Source organism: Adelges cooleyi, unplaced genomic scaffold (genome assembly GCF_023614345.1).
Source record: "Adelges cooleyi isolate 19-005CV unplaced genomic scaffold, UGA_ACOO_1.1 ACOO_flye_CR_arks_rails_tigmint_CR_PRNA_30, whole genome shotgun sequence".
Taxonomy (NCBI): Eukaryota; Metazoa; Arthropoda; class Insecta; order Hemiptera; family Adelgidae; genus Adelges; species Adelges cooleyi.
This window is the reverse complement of record NW_026095971.1, coordinates 17,855,929-17,878,509: the sequence shown is the minus strand read 5'-3', so window position 1 is coordinate 17,878,509 and position 22,581 is coordinate 17,855,929. Positions and strand designations below refer to the sequence as shown.

The following is a 22,581-nucleotide window of genomic DNA, read 5'->3' as shown; positions in this document are numbered from 1 at the left end:
TTTTGGTTCCTGGTGACATAAAACTAAACGTATTTATTATCACAATTTGAAAATTGTATTTTGTAATTTAGTTAAAATTATTGAGCCATTGGCTGATACCAAACGATAATCATTGAGCTATCGAATACGGTCGACCAAAGATATTTCTTTTATGCAATAAGGTTTCAGGCCAGAAAGCTGAAAATGGTTATAAAATATGCCATAAAACCAAGTCGAACTCAAATCATAGAAGTAAGAAATGGCATACATAGCAATTAACAGCTTAAAATGTTATGGTGAAGTACGTACATAAAATGTCCAATGTGCATTTTTATAATAAAATCATAATTGTACACGATTTACATTGGTACAGTGTATAAGAGTTACCTAACAGAGTATCTAAATGATACATCAAAAATCCAGTTCTTTCATTTGGTCGAGATTTACAATTCATCAATTTTGGAACCATGTTTTATGATTTAAGTTTTCAAAGGTCAAAGTGCTATAATTTAACCGACTTAAAAAAATATAATATTTTCTTCAACATTGGATTTATCCAAATTAAAAGTTAATTTACTCATTAAAAACAAATTTTATTTTTAGACAATAATCCATGTTTTCTCTATTTGTTGATTTAAATTCTTAATTTTGTAAAACAAAATTTTATTTTATACAAACTACCACTTAGAAAGAATAGTTGAAAAAGTTCATTTTTTTACCATTTAAATGAAAAAAAAAACATACGAATCTTAAAGTTTCAACTTTTACTGGCTATATTTTCGATAAAAAAGGTCAGATCGAGTTGTAATTTATAATGAGTGTTTATTTGGTATGCCTCTTTATGTCAATAGTTTCAAATTTAAATTATACCCATTCCCCTTTCCCCCAAGAGGGTTGCAACATTTTTTGTGTCTTTTAGCCGTAATTTTAGGACCTTTAAGTTGAACATTTGTCAGGAGTTAGAACTTATATGTATGGTTTTTTTATATTTGTGTCAGGCGCATAGTATAACAGTAATAATAATAATGGTAATAACTAATAATAATTTATATGTATGTATGTATCCATAACATATTAAACGAAGTAAAAAATTGGGACCTTTTTCGCAGATTTTGTAATAATTAACACAAACACGTTTATCTATTTTATCACTTTTATTTATAACAATTCCCGTAGACCCGTGAACTCCTGTCCCCACTATGACCCGACCACATTGTACTAGCTTTTTATTTTTAATAAAGTAATTTTTTTAAGTTTTTGTTGATATAGTTATATATTCTCACCTGTGTTAATATGTTGGGATGTTGGCCGGTTGTCGAGAATGGTCCAATGTAATTGTATTATACGTAGCACGTTATATGGTACCGCGTTAATCATAAACGATCAAAATATTTAAAACTAGTAGTATACAGGCTATAGTATGAATATATTATCTGAAAAAAACAATACCAACTGGTGTTCGGCAAATGACAAATCGGTACTGATTGTGGTAGTATAAAATATGCGAATTTGTTACATTTATTTATTGTTTGACGCCACGCTGAGATATGTTTTTTTTTAATGTAGAGAATTCCATCATTCGTAAAATATATACACATTTTTTAAACTAACAACCTATAATACTACATACATATATATTATATATACCAATAGTAATATGATTGCAAATTCACAACAAGCCTATTATCAGTTTATAGCTCTGTTGCTGCTCTTTTACGATAAAAATATTATTAGAAACATAAACTATTAATCATTTATGCATTGTCTTTTAAGTTCATCTAAAAATATTTATAATTAACTTCTACTTTGAGCTCAAAACAATATGAAACATTTTGTTTACCGGCGTACCATTCGAAATGCTATATAACTAAGTAAATATCATAAAAGGCATTGGTTAACAAAAAAAAAGAAAAGCTTAACATAATGTATTACATGGTTTTTAAAATAATAGACATGCAATTTAAAATAACTGCATAAACATTTAAATTAATACAATAAATTAGGTATCTGTTATTTGATAAATAATTCTAAATACAGATCGTATAAAATACATTTTAAATTTTAAAAAAGTATTAAACTATCGCTTTCTATCTCAACACGATTAAATTTAAAATAATGTCTTTCTCTCGTATACGAGAAGTGTTTAAGTAAGATTAATGGTTTAACGAGTCGCCTCTTCAACGTGTTATGCAAGTGAAAGATTTGGGGCTTATGTTCACTCACTGAGGCTTTACAGTCTTTTTTAATCCGCCAGTAAGTCAAATAAACTTTGCTAGCAACACACAACGAACTAGAATGATGCATCTTGCTAATAACCTTATCTAACTTTTGACACTTTCGTTCTTCGGCCTACTCCCTTCACTAAGTATTTTTTTTTTTTTTTTTACATCACACTCAGCGCAATTTTCTATTTCTCTATTAATATCTGTTATGTATTATTATTTACTTTATTTTTGTAATTATGAAGCTGTTTGGTGTAAATTTTATACTTGAAACTTGACAGAGTAATCCGAGTAGAATTTGAGTACCTACAAAATGCATGTATCTATCCAAGGACTTCCTTTCTTGGTTATAAAAAAAATTAAGGAAACCGTTTTTACGAAAATGTTTATTACATTAAATGTTCTACAACGTTCTATTATATGTGTACATGTTTTTAAATAAAAGAATTGCTATAGATAATAATATGAAAGTTCTTTAATTTATTGAGAACAAGCCGTGTTTCACAAATGCCTTAATTATCACTTCGTCTCTGAAACGTTAAGAAAGTTAAACAAGAAAGTTGAGAATAATTTTGTATGTGTATACTCACAACCCGTTAGTCGCAAAATTAATCATTTTTTTTCCAAATCTCGAACAATCTTTTTCCCGGAACAAACGAATATGATACAAAAGTCCGGTTAACAAACAAACCGTAACCATACTCATCGGTATTCGTTTGATAATGTTCAAATCGTCAATTAAGTCATAGGCGAGCTACAATAAACGATATTTAGTTTAATAGAAGTCAAACGTTACGACAACCGTACAACCGCATTTTTTATGTTACTTTATTAATTTATCAATTTTTTGTACCTAAATGGAATAAATAATAAATGAATATTTACGGTTTGCTAAAAATGTAGGGTTATTTTTAAACACAGATTACAGCGGAAAACCATACGTCTTATGGTTGGTGTACTTGCCTGTATTACGTTGATGAAAGCGGATAGACTTATCGATAGATTTGGATCGACAGCGTAAGGTAGGCCAGCTAAAAATCCGGCGGGTAACGCATATTTGGTGGACCGCTTTTGGAATTTCCGGCGCAAGAAGTGCACGACAGACTGTATTAAAAATAATAAAATCAAGTACAGATGGGTTGGAGTATAGTGAGCACGGAGCATATTTTGACGGAGGTAGTTATAGGACTATATGATTTATTAAAACTGAAAGTGATAAGATAACTTTCAGATAAACGCTCTCATGCGAGTCTGTAACGGTAGAAGAAAAAAATGTAATAAAAGCATTGTACCTAATAACAATAATGTGCTTAAAAATGCATTTTTTTGTATTAGAGTGAATACGTTTAGGGTTGATCGTCTGTCTATAAAAATGTATTTCCCCAAACAGTAATTAACAATTAAGAGGACGCTACCCAGGCCATTTCTAAGGAGTAAAATATAGGCAATTTTCCGAAAAATCTTAAATTATAGTTTGAACTATATTATATACTTATTAATACAGTAATGAGGATACTTTATTGATTGCCATTTTTTTCGTCAGACTATCACAGTCACTTCTATAGGATAAATTACAATTTTTTCCCCATCAAAACTGCTTTGCGCGGGACAAGAATGTGAGGGCAGTATTAACAGTAGATTTACCAAATTTTCACAATGTATAGAGTAGAACTTTATCTACGGGGTAGCGATTTTATTTGTTTGATATCTATACTTAATATTTTTTTATAAGCAAATGAAAATTTAAAAAAAAATAGAATCTTCACGAAGAAATAATTTTAATTGTGATTAAGTTATCAAAAAACTAAAATCGCTACCCCGTAAATAAAGTTCTTTTCTATCCAATTGTAAAAATTGTATACGGTTACTGTAAATATCGCCTTCACATTCTTGTCCCCCGCAAAGCCATTTTTTGCGGATAAATTACGGGTGGGTAGCGTCCTCTTAATGAACATATTTTCAAATACCCATTGCCTGTTTATTGACTCGCACACGTTGCAATTTAGAAATTTTCTACGGTCAGAGAGTAATTTTCCCCCTTTTTTTTTGGTTTTCATTAATAAAAAAAAGTTTGATTACATATTTTTAAAATATATATATATATATTGTTATAGACCCATTCTGTACATGCCTTTAGTCTAGTTTTTAGACCTTAAACCCGAACCTTAAACTTTACCAATGAAAGCGAAACGAAACAAGTTGTATCCCTTCTAGGGAAAGGGGTCCGTGTCCACGTTTATCTGTAGTACTTCATCTAAAGAGTATTCCATACAAAACTTGGAGCTAATTTGACTATTTTAAAAAAAAGAGCATGCAAATGCATAAAGGTACGATTTCTGAACTGTAGACATGAAGAAATCGGTTAGGATATCGTAGGCCCGGACACACAAATAAAAACACATCATTGTAAAAATAATACCTTCTCAGCCCCACTTTGAAGCTAAACCGTTGACATAATTTATCAATATAATATTATCATTATTATTTAGGCATGAAGTCAGTGTACCTCATAGATGACCACGTTGGATGCCGCAAAGACTCCGGATTTCAGTAAGTCTATATTGAACAATTTGATAAAGTTTTTTGGTGCCAGCACGGTAACGTTTCCGATTATTGTGCGGAATACGCCGATGCCCACGCCAAAAGTAAAATATTGTCTTGCTTTCTGTCGAAACAAGAGATAAGAATAAAAAACAAATGTTTATTTTTAAAACAATAAAGTTTATTCACCCGCTTTACCTTCAGAGTGCTATTCAAAAACTGTAAGTTGTCGCTGCTGTTATCGCCGTTATCTGGTTCATTATCCTTTGTTGGCTGGAAAAACCTACACAAAAGTAACAACGCGTTTCAGTGCCGTCAGTGGTCGACCAAATAAAATAGAACTTACCATTTGTTGTTTAGAGATTTTGACAACAGGGAAAAATACATGAGAAATGCGTTGGTCGTCATAAAAAAGAGCGTTTCGGATGTCAATCCTTTTGGAAATAGTCCTAACTCTTGCATCGTTATGATGCCCGACTCTAGACTCTATATAATATATAAAATATAAAAAAAAAATGCACTGTTCGACGATAGTTTATCAAGAGAAGGCGGTATAGTTTAATTTTTGAAACTAACTGTATTGCATAATGCGGCTGATAAAAAGTTTCTAGACTCTGGCGTCACTAGCAACAACGATAAGGCAGACAAAGCACCGGGGAAAAAAGCAACAGTTGATTGAGTAAACTTGCCTAACAAGTTCCTGAAAGTAGAAATATAAGTAAACATATCGAGTAAAGATTATTATAAATATTAAATTACAATTGATATCATTTAAGCATAATTATGTACATCCACAGATATTTACCGTTTTTTAATGCGCTAAAAAATGCATTAAACAAGCTTTAAGAAACTCGGTACGGATATCCAACAAGACAACTCCGTTGTACATGGCAGGGTTATTTTTTTCCAAAGTGATGCACTCAATACATCATAAAGTTATCTACTCAGTAATTGAATTTTTATTTTTCTTAGTGCTTTTATACAACGTGATCCAACGAGTATTCCATGGTATTCTATGGAAAGCTATCGATTACTTTAACAACTTCAGTCGTCAACCACTCATAGTCCTCATCAGCACACCAAACTGTATTATTACCAATGGGGCAAGTACACACAACCATTAGGGGGTGTGGCAGGGGGTTGTTGTGGAGAAAATCGAGTGTATAGCGACAAACGGGGTTTCTTTTTATTAGTATGTTATTTTAATTTAAAAAGTTAATAAATTACAGGTTTACTACCACGGTAATCTTAGAATACAGGTCTAAAAAGCCAACTTAATTTAATCATATTTTATTATTAAAAACTCTAACTATAGTACACAGTAGTCATCAAAAAGCATGTGTTTTATGGCAAGTAAACTAAGTACGAGATAATTCGCAGTCGACGTATAAAGTTTCAAAAGTTGACATAAAACAAAATAGATGAGAGAGGGTTTAAAATATAACAGTTTGTAAAAAGTTGATATCACATTGTATAAAAACACTACGGAAAAAAATGCAATAACTAATTAAACTCTATGTTATACGACGTATTGAGTGGATCGCTTAAAAATAATCACATTGTATAATATTATTATTTTTGTAAGAAACAATTAACTTAGTAATATTGATATTAATATATTTCATACCTGAGTGTACAACTAAAAATCACAAATAAAGTGGCTGTGAATCCTCCCAATCCAACATACTGTAAATAGTCGATTAAAAAGGCCCGAGCACATTTTTTGTCCACTTTCGATTTGCGAGCTTTGAAAATGTATTGAGCCTTAAAAAATAAAAACGTACAAGTGTTCAGAGATAATACCTCTTGGATACTTAAACGACCAAATTATAAATTAAACCGAAATTGACTAATGCATAGTTCTATGAACAATCTTAATAATATTATATAAGCCATTTAACTGAGACTAAGTAAGTAGTAAGACTTTGTTATGAAAACAAAAAAATAACGATAAATGAAATATCATAATTTCAGAGTTGATACAACTTGAGTTAATAAAAATAAACTTACCAATACAATTGGGAAAAACATTTGGCTGAAACCAATGCATCCGTAACGGAACATAGTTGCATATGCCCGGAAACAGTTTTGATTCCACGGATGTGTTAGTTCTGCACATGTTCGTTGAGCTAATTGTTTACTGAATACCATCGTATTGATAATGAAATCTACAGAGGATATTTCATTTGGCTACTACGTTGACTGATTTATGGTAGTCAAAAAGACCACAGCGCACACAACCATTGTGATTATTAATCGCTTGCTGTGCTGCATTTAATTTTATAATAAAAGAAAACAAACTAAAAGGTCAGCATTAACATAAATTAACGTTTTTTTTTTTTTTTTTTTAATGGTGGACAGATAAGAGTTAGAAAGAACACTATTTAATTTATATTGTTTACTTCAAATTCTGAAGTAAGGAAAAAAAGTTCAAGAACGATATTAACCTTAAATTTAGCTACAATATACCCGAAAGATGTGATAGTAAATATTATTATTCTTATTTAATTACTATTAAATATAGTATAAATATTTTTTAAATACAATTTACATTGTAAATTAGATTACCATGGAACTAAAATACTTTAAGTCACAATATTTGAATACATATTTCAATATATTGTCTACTAAAATTTGAAGTTGAATTGACAGTAATTATAAACCTTAAACAGTTAAACTGTTATGTGTTTCCTATTCCCCTAATTCAGCAAAATAAATAATATAAATCTTAGTAAATTATTTATAACAATAGATTTTAGCTGTGCAAATTAAATACTGATTAGTCAAATAGAAATTCAATGGTATTGTCATAGACCTAATCGATAATGAATAATATTAACATTTTAAACAGTGCATGTAATAACTCATTATAAATTATAACGCCGTATTTACATACTGTTCGTAATACATATTAACTGATTGGAGAAACAAATTGAATGGAATTTAAGGTCAAACAAAATGTTATTTTTATAAAAATTCTATTTTTTTTTTTATTTTATTTTAATCTTAAACCTTAAACCTTTCTTACCTTAAAAAAGATTTTTTCAAATTTGCTATAATTGTATTACAAAAAATATAAGCTTTTAGTGACGCAGGTTTACGTGACAGTGAAGGGTTTTCCACTAAAAATAATATAGAAAAAAAACTTTTGACGGAAAGTAATAGACAAAGCATCGTGGCATCAGGTTAATATATTTCATAGGTATTGTCTGGCTGAAATCTGTTTATTATATTTTATACACGTTTGTATACCCAGACGAATATTGTTTAGTTTTCAATAGCCGTTCGAACAAAATTAGTTGACAGAAACGGAGCACGGGAAACGTCTTTAAATGGAAAATTGTATTAACAAAGTTCAGATTACATGCCGGTCGTAATAATATTCAAGTATAGTAAGATACATTTAGGCAACCACCAGACTCCGCAAGCGGTCGGTGTGTGTATTATTAACCAAATATTTAAATTTAAAATTACAATCCATATAACATAAAATACATTTATACTAATTAAAAATACAATGCCAAATGAACATATTGTAAAACGACCGTTTGGTCGGTAAATTTGAATTGATTGAAGTTTAATAGTGAAGGTAGCGAGTAAGGACTTGCCTTAGTTCATTGTTACACAGAGTAGATTAGGCAAAAAACAATTTGGCAGTCAATTACTGAAAATCAGCTGTGATGAACTTGGCTTGTTTTTACTCTGAACTTTCCACAATTGTCATAAATAGTGTTTAAAACGGCGCGTTCAGTGTAAACCTAATCATGATTTGTGTAGCTAAAGGTTTTTTCTTCTTAAGCAAAAATATCTACCTGCAAAACGCAAACAATTTACATAAGAACGCAAAATTGAAATGTGGCAATATTTTCAATAACGCCTACAAACTTAGAAACGAACATTAGAAGCATGGCGGAATAAAGGTCAAAATTCAACAGCACGGATTGAACTCATTTATGGCTTCGTATTGTAAAAATTCTAATAATGTGTATTTAGATACTTTTTCAAAAAAATGTAATTAGTCGGTCAAGTACAGCAGCAGCCTATGCCAAATGTATTTAGTATTAAAGTCTTTGTCATTCTCTTTTCGCACTCTCTAGTTCTACCATAGCTCGTTTGATGTAGCCCGAGATATCCTGCCACGCATCCCACGATTGAAGCATTTTCTCCACAAGTCCGTCCGGCACCTGACTTGCTTACTTTGCTTCTCTGGGGAAGAATAGAGTGGATGCATTCAGGGTTTATCCGGAATTCATAAATTTACTGCTCCTATTAAAGACGGTAAGTCAAAATTGATATAATGATACCTTCATTAGTAAAAATTTGAATAATGTAAATGCGAAATGTATTAAGTATTTGATTCGTATGTAGACATAGTTTTTGTCTACCACATAAGTCAAACGATATTAACCAAAATATAACTCTTAAAAATATTTTAACTGTATTGGGGAAAAAAGAAAAAAAGTGGTTTAGCAACAGATAACAGACTTGCAAAAAGTAAATTTTTGTTGTTGTTTAAGCAAAAAGCATATTGACTAATTTAAAAATTATTAGTTTCCAGAGGTAGCAACCGATGAAGTTTGTAATCTTAAATAAGAAAATGTAATAATAACAACAGAGATAACCCGGTTTCTTCTGTGTCTAACAAAAGGCAATTTAGGGTTAAACGTTTGGACAACTTACCTTAACTGAACAATTCTAAAGTGTGTGATGGTTAAAAATTGAAATGTATATTATAAGATAAGGGCAATATGGAATTTAAAAAATATATATGATTTATAAATTACGAATAACAATAATTTAAGTAAATTGAAATTAGCTTGGCGAGCTAATTATCTCGGTTAAAGAAAATTTAACTAAATGGTCGAAAACAATGAAACAATTTGATGACATGACAATGTATCTGGAGTTAATTAATTGATTGTTCCCATTGAAGACGGTAAGTCAATTTTATTCATATAAACGTCAAACGAATCAAACAGCAGGAGTAAACGATTTTAAGTATCTAGGTGCCAACATAAGCAACATAAATCACTCTCGAGATTAATGGGATCCAAATTGTTATAGAAGAAATCGAAAAAACGGTTATACAGAATGTTAGCAAGACCAGTGATAATATGAAATGTGGCCTACAACCGGCCAGGTAGATAAGAAAAAGCTAGCTGTCATGAAGAGAACAATATTTAGGAAGGCCGAAGCAAAGATGCTGGATCGAACACGGTCGACGCTGCAACAAATAGGTAGGTATAACATTATTAATTTAATTAAAATATTAACATAAAACATAAACATTGACATTTAGTTAAAATATGTATTTTTACAGTCGTGGACTAGGCCTTCTTAGACGTTTTGAGCGACAGCCAGAAGTGAAAGTGGAACGTTTGGTTTGTCGGCAAAACTGTTTTTTAGAGGAGACACCACGCCAAAAAAAAGACGAGCCTGATACTCTACCTCAAGGGTGGTTTGAAAACGAGTATAATATTATTAATGCACACAAACACACCAATCATACAAGTACTCTGTAACTCTATAAGAGAGTCGGTCAGACTTACCAGAAGGGCTTCCCCTATTTGTATAATATATTTATACACAGTGAGGCCGTCGTTTGCTTGGTGTAACAGTTATTGCCTATACTTGGCTCCTCTCTAATGGAGTATTAGATATAACAAAATCGTAAAAATCAGACACGTGAAATTAAAATAAAATTACTCATAAAAGTAAAATGATAACTATGTTTTATTGATTTTATTTTATTCGTTGTTTTATTTAATTTTACCAATTTTCATACAACCGAACAGATATGTGTTTAAGTACCTAATGAGTACCTAAGTAAACTTTGTCAGAAAACGAGCGATAAGCTGTATTTTTTTATGAATAAAATTGTTAATATCTGTTTGAGCAGTAATGTATATATGTAATGTACCTCTCACCTCTAAGGGTAAAATTCTAATCGTACAGTATGTCTATACCGGCATAGACGGTGATTTCTGAACAAATAAGGATTTTAATTCAACCAATATCTGGACATAAAATTAACAGTATACTACGTTTGAACACATTTTGTTTCACATAGGTACACCATATCATAATAGACATTTAGCCGACTGATCTCTAGACTTTTTTATCTGTTTTTAATCCATAAAGTAAGGAACACTGGACACTTAATATTTGACCGTCTAACTTCTAGACGTTTAATTTCAAATTAAAAAAAAAAAGAAACTATACAATGAAAAATAAATTACATAATTTATTAGGTTAAATTTTTTCAAGTAAATATACAAAGTAAACATACCTATTTATTGCTGTACACATAGCGTAGCGGATATAGACTGTATTTCCAGTATATATTAGGGTGGTGTGATTGCGGTTAAGGTTTAGATAGATAAGACGTCCGGATTATATAAAAATCCATCTCAGTGTAAATAGAATGCGCTCAAAAAAAAACAATCGAGAGAAATAAAATGAAAATGTTTTTTTTTCTTACTTCACATGACCTGGTTCTTGACGATGATTAAAAGTCTATTGTTCTTTTATTTGCTTTTTATCATTTCATAACTCCGCATTTTCAATACACGATGAGTTCAATAAATGTTAGATTAAAAAGAAAACTTACACAGGCTTTTTATTTTTACGGAATATGCGACATAAAAATACACTAAAACCTGTCGATAGGGAGAATACCTCTACACAATCAAGTCCGGCCATTTTTTCATTAAACAACAAACAATTAGTTGAAATATATTTGCTGTTTCACGGCATAATACATTTTTTTTTGAAATAATGTATTATTTCAATTTTTATTTAAATAATTTTTGTAATTTAATAATTTTTTTCAATTTTAATAAAATAAAAAAATATTTAAATAGTTCCAAGCTTATACATAATGTAATCCATTTAAACGATAAAACATATAAAATGCATTAAATGATATGTTATATTAGAAAATAATACATTTTGATAAAAAAATGAATTGTAAATTCGCTCTTGAAAGATAATGCTGCATAAAGATTAATTTTTATGCGTTTTAAAACTATTATAATCTAATTTTTTGGAGTTTTTTCTATTCAGTAAAGATGTTTTAAAACAACCTTTAAAAGATTTGTACCTTTTTAATAAGTTTATTGTGAGACGTGAGAAATGAATTAATTTTTTGTTTATTTTACTAAAGATTTCAAAAACAATACAAGCTTTCTTTGTAAAATTTTAAGCTTTCCCTATAGGTTTTTTTATCCGAACGGTTAAACGGAAAGTATTTGTTAATATTTTATGTAAGTACCTAATTACCAGTATACCATTATACCCAGAGGTACTAGATAATTATTAAAAGAAGATTGTATTTTCGCCCTTTTGGTAATAAAACAAAGTAATAGTAAGGAAGTCCTATCGTCGCATTGTGGCTTACGGACAGCTATAACGGGGGACATGATGTTTTCTTAAGCTCTAGATTGTTTTTCTTCTTGTCGGCGATTTCTATAACGTTATATTTTTTTTTTGACATTTTCATGTCTTAGCTCTGGCACATAACCGAAAAAAGCGTAACGAAAAAGGCATAACGAAAAAATAAATGGGGATGAAGATGAAGTTGGGGGTGGGAATGGGAATGGGAACGGGGTGGAATTAGCTGTGGTGCATAACCGAAAAAAGCGTAACGAAAAAAGTGTTACGCTGTTATCTGATATATGATATGGGTGGGATATAGGGGTAGGGGATAGGGGGTTAGTGATAGGGGTAAGATATAGGAGATAAAAGATATGTTGTACGTTCAACGTTCAAATTAGAACTAAATAATAAATTCAAAATAGTTTAATTCTCAATGCTAAGTTACTTTTGGCCAGATAATAAACACTACAATTTTAGCCAGAAACTTGATTGTATATAATTTTTTTAATCTCCTTGGCTTATGCTGTAACTGGAAACTCCATGTAATATATTTTTTTTTTAACTATAATTCCACAACTAATCTTAATTTATTCGGTACTTCAACGAGACATGAAAATGTTCTATCGTGGTTGCAGACTCGGCTGAAAAATGTTCGGTTATTTTTTTTTAGAGAACGCGAATTCACGAAGTAGAAAATTGGTTTTTACGAGCGAAAAAATTGATAGTACATAGAGCTCTTAAGCCAATTCAAAATGTTATTAATGAAAGTGCCTTGTAGTTGCATTCTATCAGACAGTGGCTGTTCAATGAATCTTTATTACCTACCCAGTAAACTTGTAACATGTATAAAACGTCTTTTGAACACATTTTCAACTAATAAACAGCATATATTTATTAACTCAGCATGTAAAATAATACATTTCAGCAAAACCTAGATTCTCTTATTGACTTTTGTATTGTAAATGTAATATTTTTGATAAGTTTAAAACAAGCTTCCAAGTGTTTGTTATTAACTACAGTAATACAGTATTGCAGATTTTTGTTTAATCCAATTAATGAAGTAATTTATTCTTAAACGATGATAACAATAATTGCAAAAGCTAAGGAAACAAATTATGGATTGTAATAACTAACATAATTGAAACTTTTTTCAAAAAATGTAATTTAATTTGATTTATCAAAAAAATAATATAGGTACTATTATGTCATATTATCATATTATACTATGTTGAATGATGTGGATTGTTTTTTTCTTATAATGTTTTAAATATTTTTTTCTTGTATCATAGAAATTTATGAGTTGAAGTATTAAAAACAAAAAGGTGAATGCTTAATCGACCTCCTCGACATTCGGACCCTTTGCACCGGCTTGGTGTAGTTTAGTCATTATCGGCGAACATTCTTTTTGTAAGTCTTTCAGTTTATCTTCGAATTCGTCTTTGTCGGCCAACGTGTTCGTTTCCAGCCAAGTAATTACCGCTTTGCATCTGTGTGTGTTGAAAAATAATTTAAATATGATGTTTAAATAGAGCGTGAAATTTGTATAGTTACCTGTCTAACACCGTCTTTTTGTCACCTTCGGATAACTTAGATCCAGCTTCTTCGACAGCCTGTTTGACACTGAACGCGTAACTTTCCAACTGATTTCTCGAGGTAACGCGTTCCTTTTGTTTTTCATCTTCTTGTCTATACATCTCGGCTTCTTTCAACATCTTGTCGATGTCTTCTTTGGACAACCGACCTTTGTCGTTCTTGATCGTTATTCTCTCCGATTTGCCCGTGCTGCTTTCTTTCGCCGAAACGTTGAGTATACCGTTGGCGTCCAGGTCAAAAGTCACCTCGACTTTAGGTACTCCACGCGGTGCCGGAGGAATGCCAGTCAGGTTGAACGTGCCGAGAAGATTGTTGTCTTTGGTCATTGCCCTTTCGCCTTCGAATACCTACATGGGAAAATAATAACTAAACAATCCAGCACAGTTGGGTTGGGGTATGATGGAAACGAAGCACATTGTGATCAAAGATCAGCTGAAAAAGTGAAAAAAAAAAAAGTGTCTACCCTTTCTAAAAGAGAAGGATTTATGATAACTTTTTTGATTTGTCAACGTTTAAATTTTTTTTTTTTTATTGATCTTAAAATAAAAACCCGGCATCAATGGCCATTAGTTAACGTTTGAATTGTTTGGGTGTTTATTTCGATTTTGAAGAAAAATGGTAGAAGTTTTTAAATAAAGTACGTTTCATGTATACATTTTACGGTTAAGCGTTGTGGGCCCAGACACATAAATAAAACACATCATTGTAAATGCAATACCTTCTCAGCTACGGAGCGAAGCTAAAAGGTAGAATTGGATAGCACCTACCTGAATAGTTACGGCTGACTGGTTGTCTGAATATGTGGTAAAGGTTTGCTGTTGTTTACACGGAATGCGAGAATTGCGCTCGACCAATTTGGTCATCACTCCTCCGGCGGTCTCGATGCCTAAGGAAAGTGGTGTTACATCTACGAGCAGAACGTCTTGTATGGCGGAACTGGTGTCGCCACTGAGAATGGCCGCTTGTACGGCAGCGCCATAAGCGACGGCCTCGTCGGGGTTGATGGACAAGTTCAAAGATTTGCCACAGAAGAAATCCTAGAGACAAACAAATATTATTATCGAGAACTAAATGCAAAACGCAATCAGAATTTACTTGTAACATTTTCTGTATCTTCGGTATCCTGGTCGATCCTCCGACCAGCACCACGTCGTCAATGCTGCCCTTGTCCATTTTCGCATCGGCAAGCGCTTTCTCGACCGGCGATAAGGTCGACCGGAACAAATCCATGCACATCTCCTCGAACCTGGCCCGGGTGATTTTCGAATAAAAGTCCACGCCGTCGTGTAAGGCGTCGATCTCGAGGGAAGCTTCGGTGCTCGAGGACAACGTGCGTTTGGCTCTCTCGCAAGCCGTCCGGAGCCGGCGCAGGGCCCTGGTGTTACCGCTAATATCCTTCTTGCCTTTGCGCTTGAACTCTTCGACGAAGTGCGTGACCAGACGGTTGTCGAAGTCCTCTCCGCCCAAGTGGGTATCGCCGGCGGTGGATTTCACCTCGAACAGCGACCCCTCGTCGATCGCCAGGATGGACACGTCGAATGTACCACCGCCCAAATCGAATATCAGCACGTTCTTTTCGCCTTTCAAGTTTTTGTCCAGACCGTAAGCTAGAGCCGCAGCCGTGGGTTCGTTGATAATGCGCAGCACATTGAGTCCGGCGATGGCTCCGGCGTCTTTGGTTGCCTGTCTCTGGGAATCGTTGAAGTACGCCGGCACGGTGACCACGGCGTCGGTAACCTATACACGTGCACGATGCAATTATTAGTACTCACACTGTTCTTAAGCTTGTAGTTGAATACAGATCGGGTATTATTATTATTCACGCACAATATTAATCGAATAGTCGACAAAAAACGCAAACTCACTTTTCCGCCCAAATACACTTCGGCGATTTCTCTCATTTTGCTTAGTACCATCGAACTGACTTCTTCGGGTGCAAATATTTTTCTTTCGCCCTTGTACTCGACTGCAATTTTCGGCAGACCACCTTCATTGACAACTTCAAACGACCAATGTTTCATGTCTGCTTGTATCTTTGGATCGTCGAATTTTCTGCCGACCAATCGCTTAGCGTCAAACACCGTGTTCTTCGGGTTCATGGCTACCTGTAAACATATTTTTAATTTATCGAGAGATTGTAAGTTAAAAAAAATTACTGATACTTTTGGGAATGTTATTATATTATATATTATATTATATTATATTATAGGATATTTTATTAATACTCTTAACGAGTTTCGTGACGTCACGATCTGGATGGCGTGGGGTGTGACTCAAATTTGGTATTTACTAGTTAATGTATAATGTATAATATTTGATTTAATGTGTAAAATATTTGTGTCATGGTAAATTTATATTGTATTATTTTTATTGTACTTAAATATTTTTTAACTATTTGTAATATAAATAAATAGACTCAATAGAAATTGGGAGCTGAAGCTGAAAATTCAACGGGAAGCACAAAAATCGTATTCGATTCTACCCAATTCAAAAGCTACGTATTTACGTTGAAAACTGGTGGCTGTACTCTCTGATATAGCCTACCTGATATTTTTTTTGGGGTTGCTTAATAAAACAACATATTAAATATATAAATGTTTAAAGAAAAATGTATTTATTATTGGGTTACTTACACCTAATTTTAATTCAATCTTCAGATCGTTAGTCCAAAAGCTATACCTAAAAAGTAATACGGTCCCACCTTTTCCCCTGGAAAAGGGTTTATATCGTTCTTGGGTTTTCAAAAAGTTATAGCAAACCCTAATTTCAAGTAAAACATTTGCACATTTAAAATTTTTTTTTTAAACAGGTTAACTTTCACATATTTTATGAAGAATAGTATTAAAATCAATACTTTATCAGCTCCACAATGAGGGAAGGTGATGCGAGGGGTTAGATAGAAGAACACGTCATTCACGAACACGTAAATAGGTTAATAATTGGCAAGTGTATTTTATAAGACAAAATAACTATAAAAATAAGGGTGGCCTGTATATGGCACAAGTGGGATAAGTAATTTTTTACGCGACGCGACGTTTTAATATTTATACTGATGAGTTATTATTCCACATATTAAATAACTTGAAATGTCTTCTATTGGTGTAAATTTTGTACATTTTGCTTCCAATACTTTTACATATTATATGTCGTTCGTTGTAAAAATGAATTATCTCCTTGTAATTTAATTTTTTAATAACGAGCTTTTTGTAAATTATAGTGTAGGACAAAAAAAAAACAAGTATTCATTCGATGTTTTCTATTTTTTATTGTTTATTATAAATTAAAGGTTATACGAATTTGTAGCAACTTAGAAAATTTCATCGAAATCACTTTCGAATGCTCGTATATTCGATTAGGTATATTATTTTGTTAAGTATAGTAGAAGTGTAAACACTAAACAGTATTAGGTATTATATATCTATTCAATTTGTGTTTAAACATTAACAATAATAATAAACGGTAAACAATATTTTCTACAGCCTTACACAGATAAGTATTCGTAACACGTTTTTTAACACGACAATTGGCATTGGCCGGACACAAGTGTTCCCATAAAAAGAGCTTGTAAGAAACTTCACAGAAAAAAAGTAATTGTTATCATGTTCAAAACTTCATGTGCATATTCTTACAACGACCTCTCTCGCTATATTTTGTCCTAATAAGCACGTTTACTAGGTATATGGAAAATAAAATAAAATAATTATCGTTACAAGATCAGCGGTCGTGACAGTGGGATCCGGTGCTAAACCGGTAGAAACCGAGAAATTTCAGTCGGTTTCTCGATTGGTTTATGTAAAATAATACTATTGGTAAGTTGTATTAATATTTATAACGTGTTTAAATGTATGTATAATGTAAATTGTAAGTGTACTGCTTTATAGGCCTGTCGACGATGGCGTGACGGTCGGACCGTGTGCATTTTTGGTAAGTGTGATTCATCCAAGGATCGAGGGTCGACTTCCTTAAATGGACGGCATCTTGTTGTGTACACTCACGCTCTGGCGTACCCGATTTGGGAATTGTCCGAGTGAACGTCGTTAAGAGAATAATTACAACTATCGGTCGTCAATGTGACTATGTATTTTAATCAAAGGTAATAACAGAAGAAGAAATAACATTAGTTTTTTGTAATTATAGTTTTTTTTTCGGATAGGACACCTATACCGGGTGATCAAATTTAACGTAAGCCACTAATTTTCTTGGAAAATAGTTAGTCATAGTTTATAGTTTTTGTTATTATAATATTACTAAACATTTATTATTTTTATTATTTTCCAGATCCCCTCCAACTTTTGAAAAAGTTACTAACTGAAATGGTTAGGTTAGGTAACGTTTATATAGATAACTGAAATTGTAACACAAATTAAATTTAGAAAACTAAAAAAATTACAATTTTATAAATTTAGGTTTATGGATTCAAATATTAGGTAACAAATTTTTATTTATTTTGGCGGAAAACGCCCATGGTGATAATGGTCGAAGGTCGTTTTGATGGAAACGAAGAAAACACCGATAACCAGACACAATGAAATGTAATGATAAAGAAGCGAGTCTTATTTACAAATATTATTTTTTGCAATATTTAGTATAATTTTAACTTTCATCCCTTGTACGTGAGTGAAGTATGGACTTCATTTTTTCAAACATATGATTTTAATTCCATAAATATGTAGATAAAAATTTTAAAAAATGTAACCGATTGAATTTTTAACTTTCAACAAACTGTCTGTTTACTATGACTTTACAAAGATATTACATTTCGCTTCCTAATTATCATAATATTATGTCTTCGGTTTTCCAAAACCCAAGAGCCCATAAAATTAATATTTATGTTGAGACTACCTGCGTATTTTTGGTCGAAAACAACTCATTCTAATTCAAACGTACTGTTCCTAAGAACACTCCGATTTAAGTTTTGAAAAAAATTTTTGAATTCGTCAAAACATTTTCAAGGCATCGTATCGGCCCCGTGGCACAATTTTAAAATTATTTTCAGTTTAAAAAAGTTAAAAATAGAATTTTTTTATATTGAAATAATTAATTAACTGAAAATTATTTTAAAAATTTGCCAATGCCTTGATAATGGTGTAAAGAATTCAAATGTTTTTTAAAAACTTTAATAGATTTATTTTTAAGGACAGTACGTTTGAAGTAGAAACGTGTTATTGTATACAAATTTATCCTATATGCGTTTTAAAGTTGAAAAAAAAATAGTTATAAAAATATATAGATCCTATGGTAATATGTATGTTTAAAAATGTTAGCTTAATGTTAAGTTTAAGCGAAAAATTGCCTGTACTATGCGCCTTAATAAATGCTAGTGTAGAGGTCCTTGTTTACTGACAATGAGTATTGCAAAAATATAGTAAAATATGAACCTACAAGTAAAGGAGAAAAAATAATTTTGAAAATATTTATATTTTTTGAGAAAATTAGTGTCTTACATCGGATGGCACACACTGTATAATCCTTGATAGCTATAAGCCATACGGTTTTAGCAGTCCAAAAATATCGTTTCGTTCTAGAAATAACTGTTGCTCCCAAGGCGGGCACACGCGGTTTCCAGCCGGCAATCGGTTGTTATTTAATATTATGAAAAATAAATAAAATCCAGAGCGCCATGTAACATCACACACATCCGCAGATGTGTCATCGCTGTATTTTTGGTTATCCTGACGGTGTTGGTAATAATAATCGTGTCGTATCCGAGTTTTCTTCGGACGCGTCCTGGCCACCATACTGTCAAGTAACAACAATGATGCTGTTGATAGTAATAAGAATAATACGGTCGTCGTATGTGGGCGACAGCCGTTCCCGCTTGCCAAACTTATATGAATTCGTGTGACGTCGCACAGCCAACGCCTAATGAGAAATCCGTCGGGTTAAGTCGAAAAAAATATATCTACAGAGCGATCCGCACGCGATGACGACCGTGCCCGATGACTCACGCTGTATATTTTTACGTTTCAGGCAATTTCGATCTTAAAAAATAGTTCCACTTAACATATTCTTTCTTTCGCTCTCTCCCTCTCTCTTTATCCCATCTATCTTTGTCTCGAGTGGGACGCACACGGATTTAACGGTTTTAAAAATAAACTCCATTGAATTGCTACAATGAAGTGTTTTGTTTTTTTATTTATAAATCGAAATCGCGCATAATTATGTTTACATATATCATACATATATATATATATATATATTTCATAATTATAAAAAATTGTAATTGTACAGCAAGGCCATTTATTTATGATTTCAATATCTCATGGTTTGTCGTCTATCGTCTAGCATATTTCAAATGGAACTTAAAGGTCTTTAACATTTATATTAAAGCAAACCGTTTTAATTTATAGTATTGTTGTGGTACACGAGAAATGGGTCTACTGTTATATATCTGGGAATTGGTCTACTGTTATGTGATGATTGGAACTCTAAAATAATGATAACAAATTGGGTATACTGTTTAAATACTGTAAATCAATTAATAATAAAAAAAAAACAAGGACAGTGGGTCACCCCGGCCTCAGATTTTTAACTTAAAGCATAGTTTGATATTATGCAGAATAATGATATTGCGCTGCCCAGTTCCTGAGTGTTAAAAAACAGCTTACTAATCAGCACATTAATAGGTACCTATGTGCGTTTAACGATAAATGTGTGTTGATTATTAGGAATAAACAATTAAAATATCAAATACTTATCCTACAAAGCAATAAAATTACTGACAAAAAAGAATCATGTGTGATGTGTTTGTTGGTTAAAAAGCCATAGTAGATTAAAATCGTAGACAAAAACCCTTTTTTTTTTAATACATCATTGCAAAGCCAAAACTTTCTCAACTCCGCGTAACGGCTAAAAAATATGTTAACTTATAAAATCTTGGTGACAACAGAACATATTACTCTAAAGCAGTGCCGGAGTTTTTCATAAATAAGATACATTAATAAATTAAAAGATCCTGAACTCAATAAAAATATAGAAAACGTTTCTTTTTTAATAAGACGTTTAGTAGGTTGCTTTAAGATAATGTATGTTTTTGAGAATATCATTGAGAATTTAGGAGCTATAACCCAAAGAATTTACACGGTGCTTTCTATATCCTTTTTAATTTGTCTATCATTTATATAAGACTACGACACGAATTACAATAGAATAGAATTAATCCTTAACGGGTATACAAAAAAATTCTAACGAGAATACTTATACCTACTTATATGAATGTCTTTAAAATATAAAACTATTTAAAAAAAAAAAATGTTATATTTACTTTTATGTAATTTTTATATAAGTACGCTTTTAAACTACTCGGTCAAACGCGGTTTAAAAGAACTTCGAATAATACAATTTTATAGCTAAAAGTATTGTTATAAAATATAAATCATAATTTAATAATGTTTAATACTATTATTTTTTCAATATTATATTCATTTTAACAAAAAAAATATAATTTGTAATTGGTTAGGTCATAACTAGATGATTTACTTAATTTGTTTTCAAATGTTACTCTACTACATAATACAAATATTGATGGTTCTTTGTATGTAAAAATTTGCCTTTATTTTTCCAGATTTTTCCAGTTACAATTACCGTACTTGATCTATACAGTGATACTTTTATGTAATTGCCAAGTGACGCCTAGTAGTTATAGTTCCCTAGTTAATACATCATGATCAACACATCAAATTATTCTCTTGTATAATATTTTTATTTTGCTAATTAAAAAAAAAGATACTCGGCGTTTTTAAAAATAGACGCATCTCATACAGTTACAAACTTCAAGCAATATAACACGATGTATAAGTTATAATGTAATTATGTATTTGGAAGACGGCGTTATTGCTTCTAAACTTAAATCTGCTGGCATTTACATATATTCATCGCGCTAAACATTTGAAACGATATTTTAAAAACTATGTAGCCAGTCGACCGATCTCTGACATAATTGTATATTAATAGTAACCGTTGCAATATAAAAAATTAAAAATATATAGTTTTTATTTCTATCACATGGGATCACAATGTCGAAATACTACCAGTGCCAAAACTAGGACTCGACTGCCTCGTTCATCAAAATATAAACTCTAATGTATAATCAAAACAGATTTAACCAACGCTTGTAAGTTTGTTGTACACTTTACGGCCGTTCATATTCGAAAAATATTCCGTAGACAGTATAATATATTTCATCGTTGGAAAACGTTGCATATGTATTTAAAACAATTAGATACTGATATTCTACAATAGTCAAAGTGGGAGGGGGGGAGGTTGCCAACCCTCCACTTGTTTAGATAGTATTTTCCACCCCCCCCCCCTACTGATTTCGTTTTGGAAATTATCCATCCTTCTAGGATTTTTATAAACAAATCAGTTTAACAAGCAAAAATACATCCGTTAAAAAAAAACTTTCAGGAATTTACCATATTACATGTAACTCCATCCCAATCACTTATATTTTTATTCACTTCGTCCACTGGTGTTATGGCTATAATAATCTTATAGTTTACTTTATCTGTAATTCGTTGGGGTCCGACTTGAAAGTTTTAGTGGACAATACCCGTTCTCTACTATCTCTCTCTTTCTCTATCTTCCTATAAAGTGACAGTACCTGACTTTTGGCCGCATCTCCTATCAGTCTTTCCGAGTCCGTGAACGCCACATAACTGGGTGTAGTCCGGTTTCCCTGGTCGTTGGCTATGATCTCCACCTTACCGTGTTGCCAGACACCGACACACGAATACGTGGTGCCCAAATCGATACCGACAGCCGGCACTTTACTCATATTGATTATCGAAAAGTATTAACCCAATTAAAAAAAAAAAAATAATAATAATAACAATAAAATAATAGGTAACGTTGTTTGTCGCGAAGAACA

The 22,581-nt window shown here is 31.8% G+C and overlaps 2 protein-coding genes across 2 annotated transcripts; both read right to left on the bottom strand.

Moving 5' to 3' along the window:
- Positions 1–2,569: 2,569 nt before the first annotated feature.
- On the bottom strand, positions 2,570–6,981 carry LOC126838078 (transmembrane protein 135-like). Its single transcript, XM_050572189.1, has 9 exons — positions 6,753–6,981; positions 6,370–6,506; positions 5,319–5,442; positions 5,089–5,228; positions 4,941–5,025; positions 4,708–4,866; positions 3,165–3,305; positions 2,792–2,955; positions 2,570–2,731 (listed from the first exon to the last, which is right to left on the bottom strand). Exons 1-9 carry the CDS (start codon positions 6,891–6,893, stop codon positions 2,677–2,679), a joined length of 1,146 nt encoding a protein of 381 aa, XP_050428146.1. The 5' UTR covers positions 6,894–6,981; the 3' UTR covers positions 2,570–2,676.
- Positions 6,982–12,985: 6,004 nt separating this feature from the next.
- Positions 12,986–22,581, bottom strand: LOC126838670 (heat shock protein 70 B2-like). The gene is made up of 6 exons (XM_050573283.1): positions 22,315–22,581; positions 15,578–15,817; positions 14,808–15,449; positions 14,480–14,749; positions 13,671–14,059; positions 12,986–13,606 (listed from the first exon to the last, which is right to left on the bottom strand). Exons 1-6 carry the CDS (start codon positions 22,486–22,488, stop codon positions 13,450–13,452), a joined length of 1,872 nt encoding a protein of 623 aa, XP_050429240.1. The 5' UTR covers positions 22,489–22,581; the 3' UTR covers positions 12,986–13,449.

Excerpts from the sequence above, each read along its gene's own strand:
- LOC126838078 (XM_050572189.1), bottom strand. The coding sequence starts at position 6,893 with ATGGTATTCAGTAAACAATTAGCTCAACGAACATGTGCAGAACTAACA. Across the intron at positions 5,443-6,369 it reads ATTTTTAGTTGTACACTCAG|GAACTTGTTAGGCAAGTTTA; the intron begins GTATGAAATATA and ends TTCTACTTTCAG. Across the intron at positions 3,306-4,707 it reads CCAACGTGGTCATCTATGAG|TCTGTCGTGCACTTCTTGCG; the intron begins GTACACTGACTT and ends TTTTTAATACAG.
- LOC126838670 (XM_050573283.1), bottom strand. The coding sequence starts at position 22,488 with ATGAGTAAAGTGCCGGCTGTCGGTATCGATTTGGGCACCACGTATTCG. Across the intron at positions 15,818-22,314 it reads GAGATGCGGCCAAAAGTCAG|GTAGCCATGAACCCGAAGAA; the intron begins GTACTGTCACTT and ends ATATGTTTACAG. Across the intron at positions 14,750-14,807 it reads AGATACAGAAAATGTTACAA|GATTTCTTCTGTGGCAAATC; the intron begins GTAAATTCTGAT and ends GTTTGTCTCTAG.